The 16128-nt window shown below is 40.4% G+C and overlaps 1 protein-coding gene across 1 annotated transcript; it reads left to right on the forward strand.

Annotated features, from left to right (window-relative positions):
* Positions 1–1438: 1438 nt before the first annotated feature.
* On the forward strand, positions 1439–14867 carry DAPP1 (dual adaptor of phosphotyrosine and 3-phosphoinositides; the record flags this gene model as incomplete). The annotated part of the gene is made up of 8 exons (XM_010283012.1): positions 1439–1561; positions 4792–4925; positions 9148–9278; positions 11417–11464; positions 11704–11766; positions 13637–13722; positions 14260–14347; positions 14817–14867. Coding segments are annotated over 8 exons (724 nt in total), but the record flags the coding sequence as incomplete, so codon positions are not given.
* Positions 14868–16128: the final 1261 nt, after the last annotated feature.

Below are 16128 nucleotides of genomic sequence, written 5' to 3' on the forward strand. Positions count from 1 at the left end.
GTAGATGGTCCACAGAGCATGTTCTAGAACCAAAGCGGCAATACCATGTCTGTATTGAGTTTCACATGGATCTTGTCTTCCACAGGGTTAACAGTCTGGAGGCTCTCATAAAGCAATTTATCAGCCAGCTGGCCTTTCAAATAGGCAGCTGTCTAAATTCAGAGTTAAAACTTTGTGTGAGATGCCAAGTTTAGTGGCAATTTGTGATGAACAGATAAGGAGAAAGAGTATACAGTTACACCTCATTTCAGGTTGAAGACTGCCATGATACAAGTGGCAGAAAGTGCCACGATCACACTTCTGGTTTCAGTCAAACTGTGGCTGAAACCATAATAGACTTTGACCCCAATACTACAGGCACACATAGTTTAAAGGAAAAGGAAGGAGATACACTGCATACAAAGGGAGAAGCTTGCTCCCTGCAAAACTGTGCCCTGGGTATGGTATCACCTCCTCCTTTTGCACCAGAGGTTCTGGTCTGTGTATATAACTACCATTAATATCTGCACACAGCACGTCTTACAGGATTAGCACTCCAGCCTTTTACAGCTGTGACTCTTTTGTGTTCAGTCTTGGGATCATTTCTAATGAGATCCTCTTCTGTTGAAAAAAATTACGTGTTTTTATTGTGAATCATTCTGGGTGGAAACAAAGCCATAAACATAATTTCATCATTTTCTTTGCAGAATCTTTTTCTGTGGATTCCTTGTGGAATTTTTCTTATAGAAAATTAATGAACTTTGTTTTAACTGAAGTTAAATGAAGCAGGCCTTTAAATGTTTTCCTGCATTGCTCAGACTATGTATGGCCGAGCAGCCACAATGGCAAGATTTCCTAAATTTTCACTTCAAATTCTGTCAGTTAATTTTGTCCCATCCTCTGTTCCTTCTTCCAAAAAGGTTATGCTTCAAGTGAAAATTTTAAGCTTAGGCAAATATGTTTAATTGCAGATCTTAGCGGTGCAGATGAACTGAGTTGCGGGAAATACAGAGTTTGGGAGGAGTTTAAGGGTAGCCTGTTTGCCCCAAAAGAGGAAGTGTACCAAAGCATGTAGATACGTCAGGAAGTACAGATTCTGAAAATAGACAAAGGGTCATGCATACCCCCCAAAATTGCTTTCACCTTATCAGCACAGACCTTGGTAATTGCTTGCTCATGCAAGTAGAATTTGCAGGGTTTTTTAGGTTCAGCAAACCGCCATCTGTTTATACCCAACTTTGTAGTTAACAAAAAATAGTTTTCTGAGCATGTCGAAAGGAGGGTGTTGAAAGGGGCACAGTTCTTGTGTGTGTGTGCCTGTGAGAAGGAAGGTAACTCAAGAATTGTAGCAGTGTTAATTGCAGTCCTTCCTCTTTTCTTTAAGCCAGCTCCATAACACCGCAGAAGCTGTCAGTTAAGAGCTGAGCAAATGATGAATTAACCCCTTGTGTCTTCCCAGGTGGTATCATGATAATCTTACCCGACATGCAGCAGAAGCGCTGCTGCTTTCCAATGGGCAGGATGGAAGCTATCTCTTGAGGAAGAGTAATGAAAGGGAAGATTTGTACTCCCTCTCTGTAAGGTAGGGTATGGACAGAAGTGAATTTATATAATGCCGCACCGCTAGCAGCTTTTAAATTTTCACTTACTCCCATGTTTATTTGTATGTCTTGTGCATTGAGATGACCTACTGATTTTTTCCTAGGGCTCAAACTATTTTAATATATATTCCTAATGGTATAATCCTGCTGAAAAAAAAAATTTGATTGGATTTGAAAATTGCTCTCATTTTTCCAAACTATGAATTAATCTTATTGGCGAAAAGCATCATTCCATGGATTGGCTGTAGATTTTCAGTTTGCATGATAAAAGAAATCCGTATGGCAGTTGTGAGAGTTAAAGAAACTGCTGATGGGAGTAGAACAGTTTTGTGATGAGGATAGTAGTAAATATACCAGCTAATAGGTGCTAACTTCACCAGTTTCTGGATCACTGTATAGGAACTGTCATCTGAGGGACAATCCAGCATTTGACTGGGGATGGTTTTACTCCTCCGTTCTGAGCTAAGACTCAGTCCTAGCCAGTAATGGATGACTGATTTGAACAATATTTTGCAAGTGACAGACATCAGGCCCCTTGAAGTCAGTTACAGCAATTTACATCAGTTCAGGACGCAGCCAATACAGAACACAGGTCACCTGGCCTAGGTACTTCACTACTGAATCACATTTAAAGAACCTCACAAGAAGGAGAGAAGCCACAATATTTTAGAGAGGAAACATGAAAGACATATGCAGTTAGACACACAAGGTAATCCCTGCATATCAGCTGAGTGGAGGTAACCAACTCTAAAAACGGTCTTAGCCTTTGGCAACTGTATGATGTATTAAGCCTCTACAGCGAAATTTTAATAGTGCATTCAAGATTATTTCTGCCTCGAACTGAGCCTCTGAACAGTTAGTGACCACAGCTCAGCTGAATCGCAATAACTTTCTAAGCTAAAGTCACTTTGGTCAGTAAAATGGTGCAAGTTATTCACAACCCTAATAGATAAAGAACACAGCATATGCCCTTGAAATGGTGACTTTCTACATATTCAATACCAGGAGCTGTTAAAATTTGGAAGTGTAGTCACTTGGGAACTGAGGAAAATGCAATTTGCACGTATCCTGTTGCCCAGAGGTATAAAAGGCAAATACGAATTGCTTCATTCATCTCTCACAGAAGACCCAGGAGCAAGTGTGCCTATACATACACTGCTGAAATTATTACCACTATAGACAGCCATTTATACAAGGAGCTTGGGGGCACGCCTGACAGATCTGAAAGTGATGTTAGAAAATGAGTATTCAGAGTAGCAATGACCGAAGTGAGTGGGAAAACTTGGGAAAAATAATAGTAGCATTTATAAGGAATAGCTTACCTTAAAAAAAGTAATTTTAAAATGAATCATTGTCTTGCTGGTTTATATTTTTGACTTTAAAAATGTAACTAAACATTACAAGTAAACATATTATTAATCTACCTCAGACAATCTTTTTTAAAGGGTTTTTTTTTTTTTTAAATAAAGGGTCCTGAAGGGTACTTGGGAAACAACTTACTGTAATAATATTTAAATAGTTGTTCTTTTAATGGGGAAAAAAAGCTAAAATGTGAGTTAATGAAAATAAATTTGCTGCTTTAACAAATTCTAGCCTTAGGAGACCTAGAAAAGTCTACTTCAGACCAATTCCAATCTTTTGTCTCCATGTAGAAACTATATGAACTGAATATCCCAGCCTGAAATTTGATCTTTTCTTCTGTTGCATTATTTTTTTGGTGGTACAGCTCCCTTGAAATACTGATTTTGATTTTAAAATGTTTTAATAATTTTCAACTGTTTTAAGTTTTACTTTCCATTTTTTGACTACTATTGAAACTTAATTTTAGAATAAGTAATTCAATTTTGTTCTGATACAAAGTTATACAAGTTATCCTTGTAGAAAGGATAACTCTAGCAATTCTAGCTGCCGTTTTCTTTGTCTCCTAAAATGTCTTCTATAGCTTTTACTGTACTTTCTGCCTCTGCCCCACAAGGAACTTTGGTCATTATTATAGTTTGTTTTAAAAGGAAACAATGCTTAGATATCACTTGAGTTTTTTATTGACACCTGTAAGAGGAGAGATCACATATTGCCTGAAAACCCATCTCCCAGATAAATTAGTTAACTTTAAAAAAGAAATGGAGTAGAAGTTGCTCTCATTGCAACATTGTATTTCTTGTGAAATTAGATGAAAAGGTGAAAACCCTGCCACTGCAGCAGAGTCATAGCAGTTATTTGCTGTTGTAGGGCATCTGCCCTTGGCTTGCACGCCTTGTGTCTTGGCTGACTGCAGCACAAAACATGCAGGAGGTCAATAGAGGCATGTTCTACAATAACACAAGTACTGTTCAAAAATAAATATTTGTTTAAATACCTATTTGAAATTACAATCTCCTGTGGAAGTGACAATAAAAAAATGGAAAACACATTGTAAATCCCTTCACCATATTTTCAGTATTTTTGCTACGTACTTTTTTACTGAGGCAAAGTTTTCTCTGGACTATTTCGGATGCTAATAACTTTAACAGAAGTAACTTTTTCACAGAAAAGATACTTGCAATAAAGTGTTTCACTGTCTTGTGAAGTCAAAATAATTGTCTTGCACACTTCTCTAAATACCGTCAGCTTTCATAAACAAATGCTATTACTTGCCTGACAGACAAAGGACCCTGGTTCATGTTTGACAGTGCCTACCATGGAGGAACTATTCATCGGAGTACAGAGACAAAGGAGACAAATTCTAAAGCCTTAGGTATCTAAAGTTAGGTTATTAAATCCCTGTTTGGGTGCAAAAAGGAGGCAGCCTATTTTTGAAATAGAAACAGAAGTCATTTTCAATGAGATTGGGATGTTAACTGAAAAGTAAGACATATACTGAGTAATATAGGTACACCATCAAGACATCATCAAGCGAAGGGGTATCATCCTGCTTAGATAAAAGGCTGAAACTTTCTTTGTGAGTCTTTTTACTGATTGCTGCAAGAGTTAATTTGACTTATTTGGCCTTTCTAGTCTTTTATCATCTCTAGAGTTTTCTTAATAAATCCGAGTCTCAGATGTGTTGAGTATTAGTGAGGGACAGTAATGGCAGTGGTATTACTGCTAGGACAGTGATTGTCAGCCTGTGATCTCGGGCAGATTTCCTATAGCGGAACCTGCTGTTTCAGGGTTGTACATGCCAAATGCCTTTGGCATTTATGTCTTGACAAATTTTCCTTCTTTATTTTAGGGGAAAAGATTCTGTGAAACACTTCCACGTTGAACATACAGGAACTTCATTCAAATTTGGATTTAATGAATTTTCTTGCTTGAAGGAATTAGTCATGCATTTTGCAAATCAGCCTTTAATTGGAAGCGAAACAGGTAAGGAGAGCCATATGTTTGTATGAACATGTTTGTAGTCATGTTGCACGGTGATCTAAGTAAAAGGAGCTTCCGATGTGTTATCAAATGGATCTACTGCTGAAGTGTTCCTCTTCAGAAATTCACATCCGTATTAATCTCAGGTATCTAAGATGTTCCTCTTCAGAGTACTTGAAAGAGTTTTTGAAGGCAAACTACACGTAAGCTTACTGGATTTTTCCCAACCAGGGACATGATCTCCTTTTGATTTCTCAGAGAAGGAAGGAAGCATTTCAAAATACACATGTACTGAGACGAACAGAACCTTCTCAAAAAGGACAAATCCAAAGCAGGGTGTTTAGTGAGGAAATAAATGTTCATATATGAAGTTGAAGTACCCCAGTAAGAGTAAATGGAGAGGGACTTGAAGTTGTTTAGCACCACTATTCTTCATCCAAGGAAGAAGTCTATGGTGATATGTTCCTCTTTCCTGTAGGGAACATGGCCTGTATTACTTCTCCCTTTCTGTCTACAGTGGATCAACTTGCTGATGCCATCTGCCATCACAGTGATTTATCTTGGTTTTAGGAAAAAGAGAGAGAAAAAGCACAGGCTTCTTTAGCAGCCAACATACTGCCCACTTGATTCCTACAAGTGAGTTGAACACCACCAGACCAGAATTCCTGGAGAAACAGATGCATGTTATCATGATAATGCCAGTTTTAGGTTTAGCTTCAAATGTAAGAGTTGAAGATGTGTCAGTAGAAGTTAGTGCCAAAAAATTCAGTATCCTGTGTAGAAAGGGTATGCAAATAACTTGTAGAGTAGTACTAATTGTGTATGCAAGAGATCAGTTAAAGGATAGTTGGCACATGCAATAACTAATACACCACACACTAAATATGCACCAGTGCTCTTAACTCGAGAATTCAAGGGTTGTTTTTCAAATTTTTTTTCCCCAAGAAAAACGCAGTGGTACACTTAATATGGCACTTGTATCTTTCAAAGCATTCGCTTTTTAAATTGCTTTTAAGCGTGGTTCAAACACAGAGTTCCTGCATGTATCTTTTGTGCCGGTAATCTATTTTTCCTGTGAAGTCAGACACGCACTCACAGGCCTACCACTGTAAAGATTTCAGATGACATAAAACTTGTATTTCCCCATGTCTTCACTGCATGTGTTACAGACATCAGTAATCAAGGCATTGATGTTATGTGATCTCTCTGGACAGGATCAACACTGCTGAATGATGGGCTCACTTCTCGCCTTAAAGCTCCCTAATCAGATTCTGCTGGGTCTGTGAAACCTCTTTAAGTTGGACATGCTACAGAATAAGAAAAGCCATTTGAACATCACATCAAGAAACTTTCCACCTTACCTTACTATGGCTAGCAGTAGAGAGGGAGTTAGCACTCAGGCAAAGCTCCTTCAGATACAGGTGTCAGAGTTCTCCTGCATGGTAACTGATTTATACCAAAAAGCGGGCAGGGGCTCATCAGAGCCCGCTCTAAGCCACTGGTCAGTATGGAAGAATGACCGTCCCAACACAGGGTCACATAGCAGGTTGGCAGAAAGCCCAACAACAGAGTCCGATTTCTTAGGCCACACTTCCTTTCAGTGAAAAGCAGCAAGCGACCTTTAGCTTGGGCATTAGTAGAAAGCAGTTGGACCAGTTTTCCTTATTCCTTGTTATACTTACAAACAATTTTCTGTAGAAACACTGTGAGATCAGGAATGAAAGCGTAAAGCAAGATAGCATTTTTCATCTCCTTGCTTATGGACAGGATTTTATAAGACAGAGACCCACGAGGTACAATGTATAATGGTTTCCACTATCTTCCATTTAACTTTGTCTCACTGTAGCTGGCTTTGTCTCTGAAGAGGCACACCAGACTCTCTTTGATCAGTACTTGAACACACAGGCCTGCACCCCTGCAAATTGGTCCATGGAGCACCGTGGTTCTTTTGTAGTGGGACAGCTGTAGGTTTGTGCTTCAAGCCCTGAAAACCTGGTCTTACTACAGCTTCATTTACCACTCCAAATTGCTACATGGACTCACATCTATTTTTCTGCAGTGTAATCACAGAATCATGTGTACACTTCCTTCTGAACTACAGATAATTAAAAGGAAATTGGGACTGCTGTGTTCTGTGAGATGGTTTATCAAACAGGCAAGCTGAATCTATTCAGTAGCAAGGTTAAAACAATATACTGTCACATTCCTATATTTTTATCTTTATTCAAAGTGACAAGGTCAACATGTTATTCTTACCCGTTTGCTTTGTTTATCAGTTTTTACCTAAATTATTTTGAAAACCTATAAAAACTTTAAGTCATTACCCAGACAAAAAAGCCAAAGTTGCTTGAAGCTAACATTTCCAACAATGGGACTAATTTTCATTCTTCCTTAGAAATAGATATCATGTACAAACATGCAAGAAGAATCTTGTTATAGTGCAGCTTTTACTAGTTCTTTTGTACAGTTACCAGATAATTCTCTACAAGTGTCTTTTGTGGAGAAAAAAACATGGAGAACTGACTAGAAAATAAATATTGTACAAAATGTTAAACTAGTTCTTCCAGTTCTGCAACAGGGCTCTTTATCCATGGCATACAGACGATGGTACTGTGACTCTATGCAATAGGTTAAGAGTAGTTTCTGTAGATTGGTGATGGGCCTGTTCTCAATTTCATTTTACATTATAAAGCATTAATTTTGTGCAAGGCCAGAGAGAATTAAACTGATTTTGACTTTTCACTCACTGCAAGTTGAATATATCACATTTGCATATATACCTTATACCTGCAAATAGATTTCAGTTGACTATTTCAAATACAGTTTTTCCACTTCCCTTTTCCCTTCCCATTACAAAACATACTTTAAAATTTATTTAACTTTTAAATTACTTGATCACCTGTAGGTTTCAAGTCCAAGTTCTTACCAATCCTAGGATCCCTCCTCTTCAAGAGCTGACAATATCAGCGTCAAATGCAAATGGAGCAGCATTTGGTATGCTGCAACGTTATTTTTAAAAAATGAGAGTAGATGGTATAGCAATTACTATTTTAAGTAGGTTCTTCACTATCGTGAATAGTATCATAAATTCACTATTGAGAATGCCACTTTTTGCGGAGAACGTGCAAGAAATGTGAGCTTACTTGGAGAACAAAGAATGGCTATAACCAAAATGTTACTAACTGGGAGGAGCTATGGTAAAACCGTTAAAGGCGATGGTAATGTGGGCTTACTGTTAGGAAGTCTGTATCTGAAGTTCCGACAGATTAAGTGATTTATGCAGCAAGAATTGTTGGCAAAACCAGGATGACTGTTATGACCTCGTATCTAGTCTAGCATACTGCTTACCCGCCCAGCCAGACTCCTGCGCAGGAAGGGAATTAAATGTGTTCTGTGCAAGCACTAGTAACTTCAAAGGTTTTAAAAAGGTACCATATTTTTACAGTTTTCACAGTTGCATGTAAACAGGCCTGATAATGTCTGTAGTCATGAATACAATGGAAGCATAGGTCACGTGTAGGTCAGCATTTCAGCCGTGACTTGTGAAATCTGTATTTCATTTTGCTCTGTAACCTGTTACTCCCTGACTGGAAAGAAGGTTCAAGCAGGACAGGAGACACCTGCTTTTGAGGGTTATCTGATGGTCCTGTCTTGTTGCTCTCTTAGCACTTAGCATGCATTGCAGAAGGGGTTTAATTACCTACTGCTTAGAAGAAGCGAAGAGGGATTTCACTCTTGTTTTCAGAGATGTGAGAACAAATTTGACTCCCACGGTACAGGGATGAGTGAATGGATTTAGGCAAGGTCCAGGTGCCCAAGGTATTGAGACTTCTGAGCAACACAGACAAAGAAGTGAGACTGGGCAAGTGAATCCAGCAGCAAGTGCCCCGCTGTAGTTTGTGTGTGTATTTTTGTAGAAAATACCCTTCACAAAGTCTACACTATTCAGATGATGCATGTTAGAAATATTGGTCTAGTTTTGTCAGTAGGGAGAGTCATTTATAGCATCTGATTGTTTTCTCACGGTGTGGCCTGAGTCCTGCCCCCTTCCAAGGAAAACCCCTTACAGGGAGTGTTGCAGAGATCTTGGGGAGGTTATTAGCTCTTAAGCCTTTTTTATTTTAAGAAAAGGTAAAGTTAACCATTCAACAAACAGGCAGCTACTGCCAATTATTTTCTGAGACCGTCTTGCCAGATGACTTACTCCTGCTCTTTTTTTCCCCAGGAACCTTAATTGTGTTGAAGCATCCCTACCCACGGAAAGTAGAAGAACCTTCCATTTATGAGTCTGTCCGCGTTCACACGGCAATGCAGACGGGAAGGACCGAAAGTGATCTTGTTCCAAATGCTCCCTCAGTAAGTGTTGTGTTCTGGTGGGAGGGATGCTTCTCCTGGCCCGAGCTTAGAAGCAATTGCTGGAGCGAGCTGTGGAATAACACCAGTAATACATCCCTTCGTAAATACAGAAAGTCTTTGCCAACCAAGGCAAAACATGCACAGAGGTGCTAAGTACAGTCCCATGACAAATAAAGCCTTTTACAATTGTTGTTACTGAGACCGTCAATGGTGTCACTGGGGAAACGTTGTCTGCAGCTGACCTAGGTGAGCCTGACCATCCAAAGAATGCATGAAAAGTTTTCATTCTCCTGTTACCTTCCTTTTAGGATACCATCCTAGCAGTAACGTTATCAGGAATTTAAAAACAATAAAAAATAAAAACACCCAAACAAACATCCCTCCCCCCCGAACACGAACACAAAACAAACACGACACTTTTCACATCTTTCTGACAGCACTCGTCAGGCTTGTATGCAACAATACATATGCCAGGTTGCACAGTAAGCCCTTGTTTTGCCAAACATCCTTTACAGCCAGTGGGAAGTCTGTCTCTCTCCCCCAACAGGTGAGGAGAGGAATACACCAAATAGCAAAACCGAGTAACAGCTACAGGATTTACCATATTGTCTTACTCAGTGAATATGAGGATTGGATAACAGGATTAGGTTAGGTACTTCTAACAGGTAGTAGTCCTGACAGAAATAAACTCATTACTACTTAGTAGTTTTGCAGTCTTCTTTGTTTGTTAGAATTATTTTGCCTGGTTAGCAATACTACAGCCTCCTTCCTAACTGGAGGAAGGAAAGAGCATCTCTGACTTTCTAAGTTGGTTAAAAAGGGGCCTTTTGAAAAAAATATTTGAAGATGTACATGACAGGCAGGGACACATTTGGAAAAAGAAACCCCAAGCTGAAGTGCAGTTACAGCCAAGTTAATAGAAGTATCTACATCCTGATAGGTACATTATTCAAGAGATATTTTTTTTTACATTTTCACACTTGGATTTTATTATTTTAGAATCACCTTGTCTTAAAGCAGGAAGATGGCTTGCTGTATTCTGACACAGACTTAAACCCAAAATAGAGCGATATGAAAGAGCCTCCACTCTTTCAGCCCTAGTAATTTTGAGCACAGTAAAAAGCTGTGTCATGTTAAAAGCTATGCCTTACTGGTGTGAGAAACAAGAGAACATCTTTCATATCCATTTGGGCCACCTGCTCTGACATCTGTGACTCACTTGCACAGTAATTAGAGACTTTAAACCCCTAGTAACTTACAGCTAAGTGAGACAGGTGGTTTCTCCAGATCAGAGAGGAAAGTATTTTAATTACATACTATATTTTTTGAGAAAAAGGAAGAGTTACATTAATATGGGTTAATGAAGTTGATAAAAGAACCACTTCTGATGTGTCTCACAGCCAGCCCTTCATGGCTGAGTTCCAATTTAACCTCCAGAGAAACTTGACTTCCACATACAACCAACAGAAAGGCAATATTTTTTCAAGAGCAAGTAGTAATTAACTTGGGAAGAATTTGGTTTTCAGCAGTCTGCAGTCTCACACCACCACTAGGTTCCTACCCAGAGTTTCAGTATCTGAGGAGTCCTAAGGTCCCAGTGTCACTCACAGTGGCAAAGAAACAGTTCAAAAAACAGTTTTTCCATAAACACATTGAATGTAACAGGTTTTTCCTCTAAAGCATGTGGCTGTTTGAGAGAAGAGTATGCCTGAGTAAAACAGTACTTTCCCCCCTGCTTCCGTTTCAGGAGAGATTTCTGTGGATAATTCCACTGTCAGCTAAACCCCAGGTGGTGCTTCTGGTTACAACATGCACTGAGACAACCATCTAACTTCACTAAATAAACTGTTACGGCAAGTGTTTTGCTGCGTTTTGTTGAGAAGATGCAGGCCAGAAGCTTGCTGAGGGGGGTGCTGTCTAAGAGATTGCCTTTAGAGCGAGCTTAGGTCCATGTTTACCCTAGTGGTGGATCCAGCCGTGTGAAGGGAGCACAGGAGTGAGGACAGGGCAAGCAGCCCTAGGAAGTTTCCCCAAGAACAAGCTGTTCTTCCATCTTTCAGATGTAGGCAAAGAGAGGAATGTGAGAAATAGAAGCAGAGCTCGGTCTAACCCCGATCCCTTTCCTTGTTACTTCACAGCTTGGTACAAAAGAAGGCTATTTGATAAAACAAGGCAAAATAGTCAAGGTAAGGAAAACTCTTACTCCTTGCTTCCACTCTGCAACCACTCACAGAAGCTAGAGACAATGCAGAGCTGAAATAGCTCCACCTGCATTCCCCTGCAGAGAGGAACAATTTGTGTTTTGAGAAACAGCAAAGCACAACTGTAAATCAGAGCAAGTCAACAGCTTTAAACGTTTTTTCTTCGTAAGAAGCATTACACTAAATTCTCACAAGACAATTACCATCCATTCTTGATCTTTCAGAATTGGAAGACAAGGTGGTTTACACTGCATAGGAATGAACTTAAGTATTTCAAAGACCAGACAGTAAGTAGCAAACATCAGTTCTACTCTTTAAACCTCTACAGAGGCAGCTGCAGCCTCCTCTTATCTCTGGCTTCTAGCATCTGTATCGCAGCTTCCCAAGCTAAAGCTTCCCATACTGTCAGAGGGGTTGAACCTTTCAAATAAAGTCAGAGTTTTGCTGATGACTTCAGCAAGAGAAAGCTAGTAAGTAAGAGCTGGAAAATATTTACTGTGTTCTGTCAGTCTTACCTACTAGACAGAATTGTTGTTTATGGTGCATTTTTTGGTTGCTTTGTTCAGTGAATTTTAAGCTACCAGCACAACACAGCTTTTATTGGTAGCTTTGACACACAACCTAACAGATAGCAGTGCTATTAAAATATTTCTGCAAATACTAGTAGGATATTTTGTGTTCCTTGATTTCATCCTTTTATTTCAACTGGTCACACAGTACAGATAGATAGAAAACCATTCATTTAAAAAAGTCTTCCTTCTTAGCACTCTACCATAGATTAAGCTGCTGCATCTGGGAAAAACAGTGTCCTTACAGTTGCTGTTCCATTTCTATCTTAAACTGAGTAAAGATAAGAAATACCTCTAGATTTTCTCCACTCTTGGCAATACCTCCATTCAGGTTCCTTTATAAACACAGCCAAACTGTTTACCTCTGGATCTCTGCCAAGCCCGATTTCAAGTGTCTAACAGATTCTAACACAACAGCAGACACAACTGCCCTCTCTCATCAAATGTTACCATTTATAAACAGTTATGTATTTACGGGGCCTTCCATCAGTTTTCATTTCAGTTCAAGCCAACTTGAATTAAGTTTCCAGGATAACATTTCAAAGGGCAGCACTCCAAACATTTGAGTAGTATTTGTGACTTACCAGGCAAGAAGGTGTCTTTGTCTGGAATATCGCCTCTTCCTAGGCAGCAGCTCCAGCATTTCCTGGTGCTCCTGTGGGGTTGCAGATACCTACAGGCAAGCAACTTGCCTCAAGCCCTGGCATGGTGTTTGTTAGCACACCTCAGCACAAGTGGCTTTCTGCTAACATGGTATATAACTAGCAGCCACTGAGACAGAGGAAAACATACAGAAAAGTGAGAAAGCAACAGACAGCTCCGTACACCTGATGAAGGGTCATGGGAAGCAGCTAAAGGTGACTGGGCAGAGAGCAAGCCGTTCTACTACAGCTCCCTCTTCCGAGGTGCTCAACAGCGTGTGGCTGAAACAAATCAAAGAAGGACTCCAAAGAAGGACTCTGTCACCTAGGGAGAATGAGACTTTTAAGGGAGATGAGTCACCGTTAAACACAGATAGTCTACACCCTTGCACCCTAGCACTCCTGGACCTGTCTCAAGAAACCTAGATATACACACACTGCTCATACAGTCAGAGCCATCATTCCTACTGCAACAAGCACTGCTTTAATACTCTTTCTGCATTTCTCCCTACCCAGCTTCATCCTTTTAAAGCACTTAGGAATTAATTAAATCTCCAACAGCTGGCTAGGCTGATAAGACTTACAATCATCCCCTTATCTCTAGAAACCTTAGCTGGAAACAATACTGGATTTGCTGCTGTGTCAGTTACATTCTAATGCATCAGCCAAACCCTCAGCAGTCTGCATCTAGCTCAGACTTCCCCACAGTAGAGCTTTCCTCTGTTGTTTGCCCAGATCTGATCTGTCCTGTTTTGTTTTTTTATATTTAGCTCAATTCATCTCACATTAGCACTGATGTTACATTTGCTAGTTTGGGTTTATAGTGTTAACAGCTATTTTACCTCTGCCTGGAAAAAACTAGTGTGCCGGTAAAGGTCTAGAGGAACCAAGCTAGCTTTATCTTCTGTTTTCATGTGTTCCCATTTTAAAACCATTTTATTTTCGAGGCCACAGAACCGATTCGGGCACTTGACTTAACTGAATGCTCAGCTGTGCAATTTGACTATTCCCAGGAAAGAGTCAATTGTTTCTGGTAAGTTGCTGTGCTTTCTCCACCTTGCTGGGAAGGTCACAATAGCCAGGGAAGTTTGAAATGCAATGGCTGGGTGCTTCTGAAGGCTGCTTTGCTGGTTGTGACCCTGATCTTCCTCTAATTCATGAGCCTGCCTCTGTCAGTCCTGCATGGCTTTGCCAAATTACAGCTGGCAAAAGGGTTTTTTCTTGGAGAGGAGGGAGGGAGTAGGCCTGTGTGTAGTAGACATTTATTTTCCTAATTCTGTAAGAGCATGTAGTTGTCACCTAGACCCATGGAACTTCTGGCGCTCAGTTCAGATACTGCTACAGGTGACACAGTAACTGCCTCTGTGCCCAAATACGGGTCTTTTGTCCGTATGGGCCTGGGGCAGCATCCCCCTGAGCTGTAAATGACTAAACCTTGGCTGTAAGCCTGGTGACTGAATGGGAGCACAGCCTCCCTGCCCTGCTGGAGCAGGCCAGCTGGGTTCAGTTCTAGGAAGAACTACCAGTTGTTCTTGCAATTTAAGGAATAGTTTTAATTGTTTACTTGCAGCTTAGTGTTCCCACTAAGGACATACTACCTGTGCGCGAAAACTGGAATAGAAGCTGATGAGTGGATTAAAATATTGCGATGGAAACTGGTAAGTGGTAAGATGACGTGCAGTGTTACATGACAGTATGCCTCAGGCAGCAGTACCCTTGGTACTGCCATCATAAACCCCCCAATGCTGTAGGACCCATGTGCTACAGTTCCCAGTATCTGCAAGAAGGGAGTACTTGTTCTGGCTTCCAGGCCAACTAGACTGGAATATGTAGTTTTCAGATAACGTTATATGCCTGCAAACCCACTTTAGCATTTTCAGGATGCTACACAGATACATGTTAAGAAGAAGAAATGACTTCCATCTTTAAGGATGTCATTTGTGTAGATGCTAAACAATATGGAGCATCAGCACAGACCACGTGTTGAGTCACAAAGGAAGCAATAAGAAGATGATGTAAAGTCTTGACAGTGTTATTTCCTTAAAAACATTGGTATTTGGGTTGGTCATACTCGCTCACATCCCCATGTATGCAGACAAACAGTAATGGATGTTTTTTCTGTTCTAGTCACAAATACGGAAGCAACTGGAGCAGCGAAACGCCACCCTCAGTTCCTAGCCGTGCCCCCAGTCCTTCTGCTCCCTTGGCAGGAATTGCCTCTTTGCCAAAAGGAAGGCATTGCTTATGAGAAGATGGTTTCACGTCTCCATCACTCACAGAGGGCACATGCACATGTGTACACTTGCTTATGGATGCTTGCTTCCAGCTCTGCACACGAAGGACTTGTACCACTGAATGCTCTCGAGCTGTTGAGTCACGTGTGGAGATGGTTGCAAAATCAGCATTGGTCTGTCGTGCACACAGTTCAAACACCTGTTAACTAATCACAGTAGTCACTGTGTAAAACTTTTGTGGTTATTCAGAGCACTCGATAATTTATTGCGAGCTCCATCAAAACTAACCATTAGCAGCATATTCTGTAACCTTGAACCTGTTATTTAAAACCACGCCTTTCTGAAAATATTAAATATTTCTTTTGTTTAGGCTCTAAATCAAAAGAAAAATTACAGAGGTAATTACCTTTTTGTAAATAGGATCTATATTACAATCCAGAGAATATTTCAAGGCCCTTTTCAAGGTGATGGATGAGTAACACTTAGTTCTGGTCAAATGTGGTTTTGTGCGGTTCAGGTTTATACCACAGTGATGGCTACACATGAACAGTTATTTCAAATGGCATATGTAGGCAACAGCGAGCAGCATCATGCAAGCACACCTGTTCACAAACTAGGATGATGAGAAACAGGCAGCTGGTTCCCAGTGCACGTATGACGGAGCAGCCACAGGACCCTAAGGAGCAAGGAGCCCTGGGCAACAGGGTGCCTTTGCCTATGGCAGCCACCAGCATGGTTAGTAACATTCCATGGTGGGCCCCTCACAAGTCCCCCTTGAAAATGGGCTGGATTTTGTACTACTTCTTCACATGGAGAACTCAGAACAAGGTTTTGCCCAGAACTGTGTTCTAGAATTAAGCCCTGCTTGCTTTGTATTAAACAAGGTCAGTAAAAGAAAAGCACCATGTACATTAAAAATAGGGATTTCAAATAATACATCTTCTACATAACCTGATGTAAATTTCCATCTATATTTTGGAAGACTCATACAGGTGTAACAGCATTGCGGCTTGCTATAGAGTTGGGAAGCAGAAGCACAGTATTTGGTGCTGTAGTCAAAAAAGATGTTACATTGTGGAAGCAAGGTTTGACACACTGGAGGGTCCCAAGACCAGCTTGGCCTGACCTCATGGCTGACCCAGCTGCAAGACCCTCTGTGCAATCCTAATTCTTCTGGAGAGGTAGGGGAAGAGCCGGGGCGGGGG

This window comes from Phaethon lepturus, unplaced genomic scaffold, assembly GCF_000687285.1.
Source record: "Phaethon lepturus isolate BGI_N335 unplaced genomic scaffold, ASM68728v1 scaffold41262, whole genome shotgun sequence".
In the NCBI taxonomy this organism is placed as follows: domain Eukaryota; kingdom Metazoa; phylum Chordata; class Aves; order Phaethontiformes; family Phaethontidae; genus Phaethon; species Phaethon lepturus.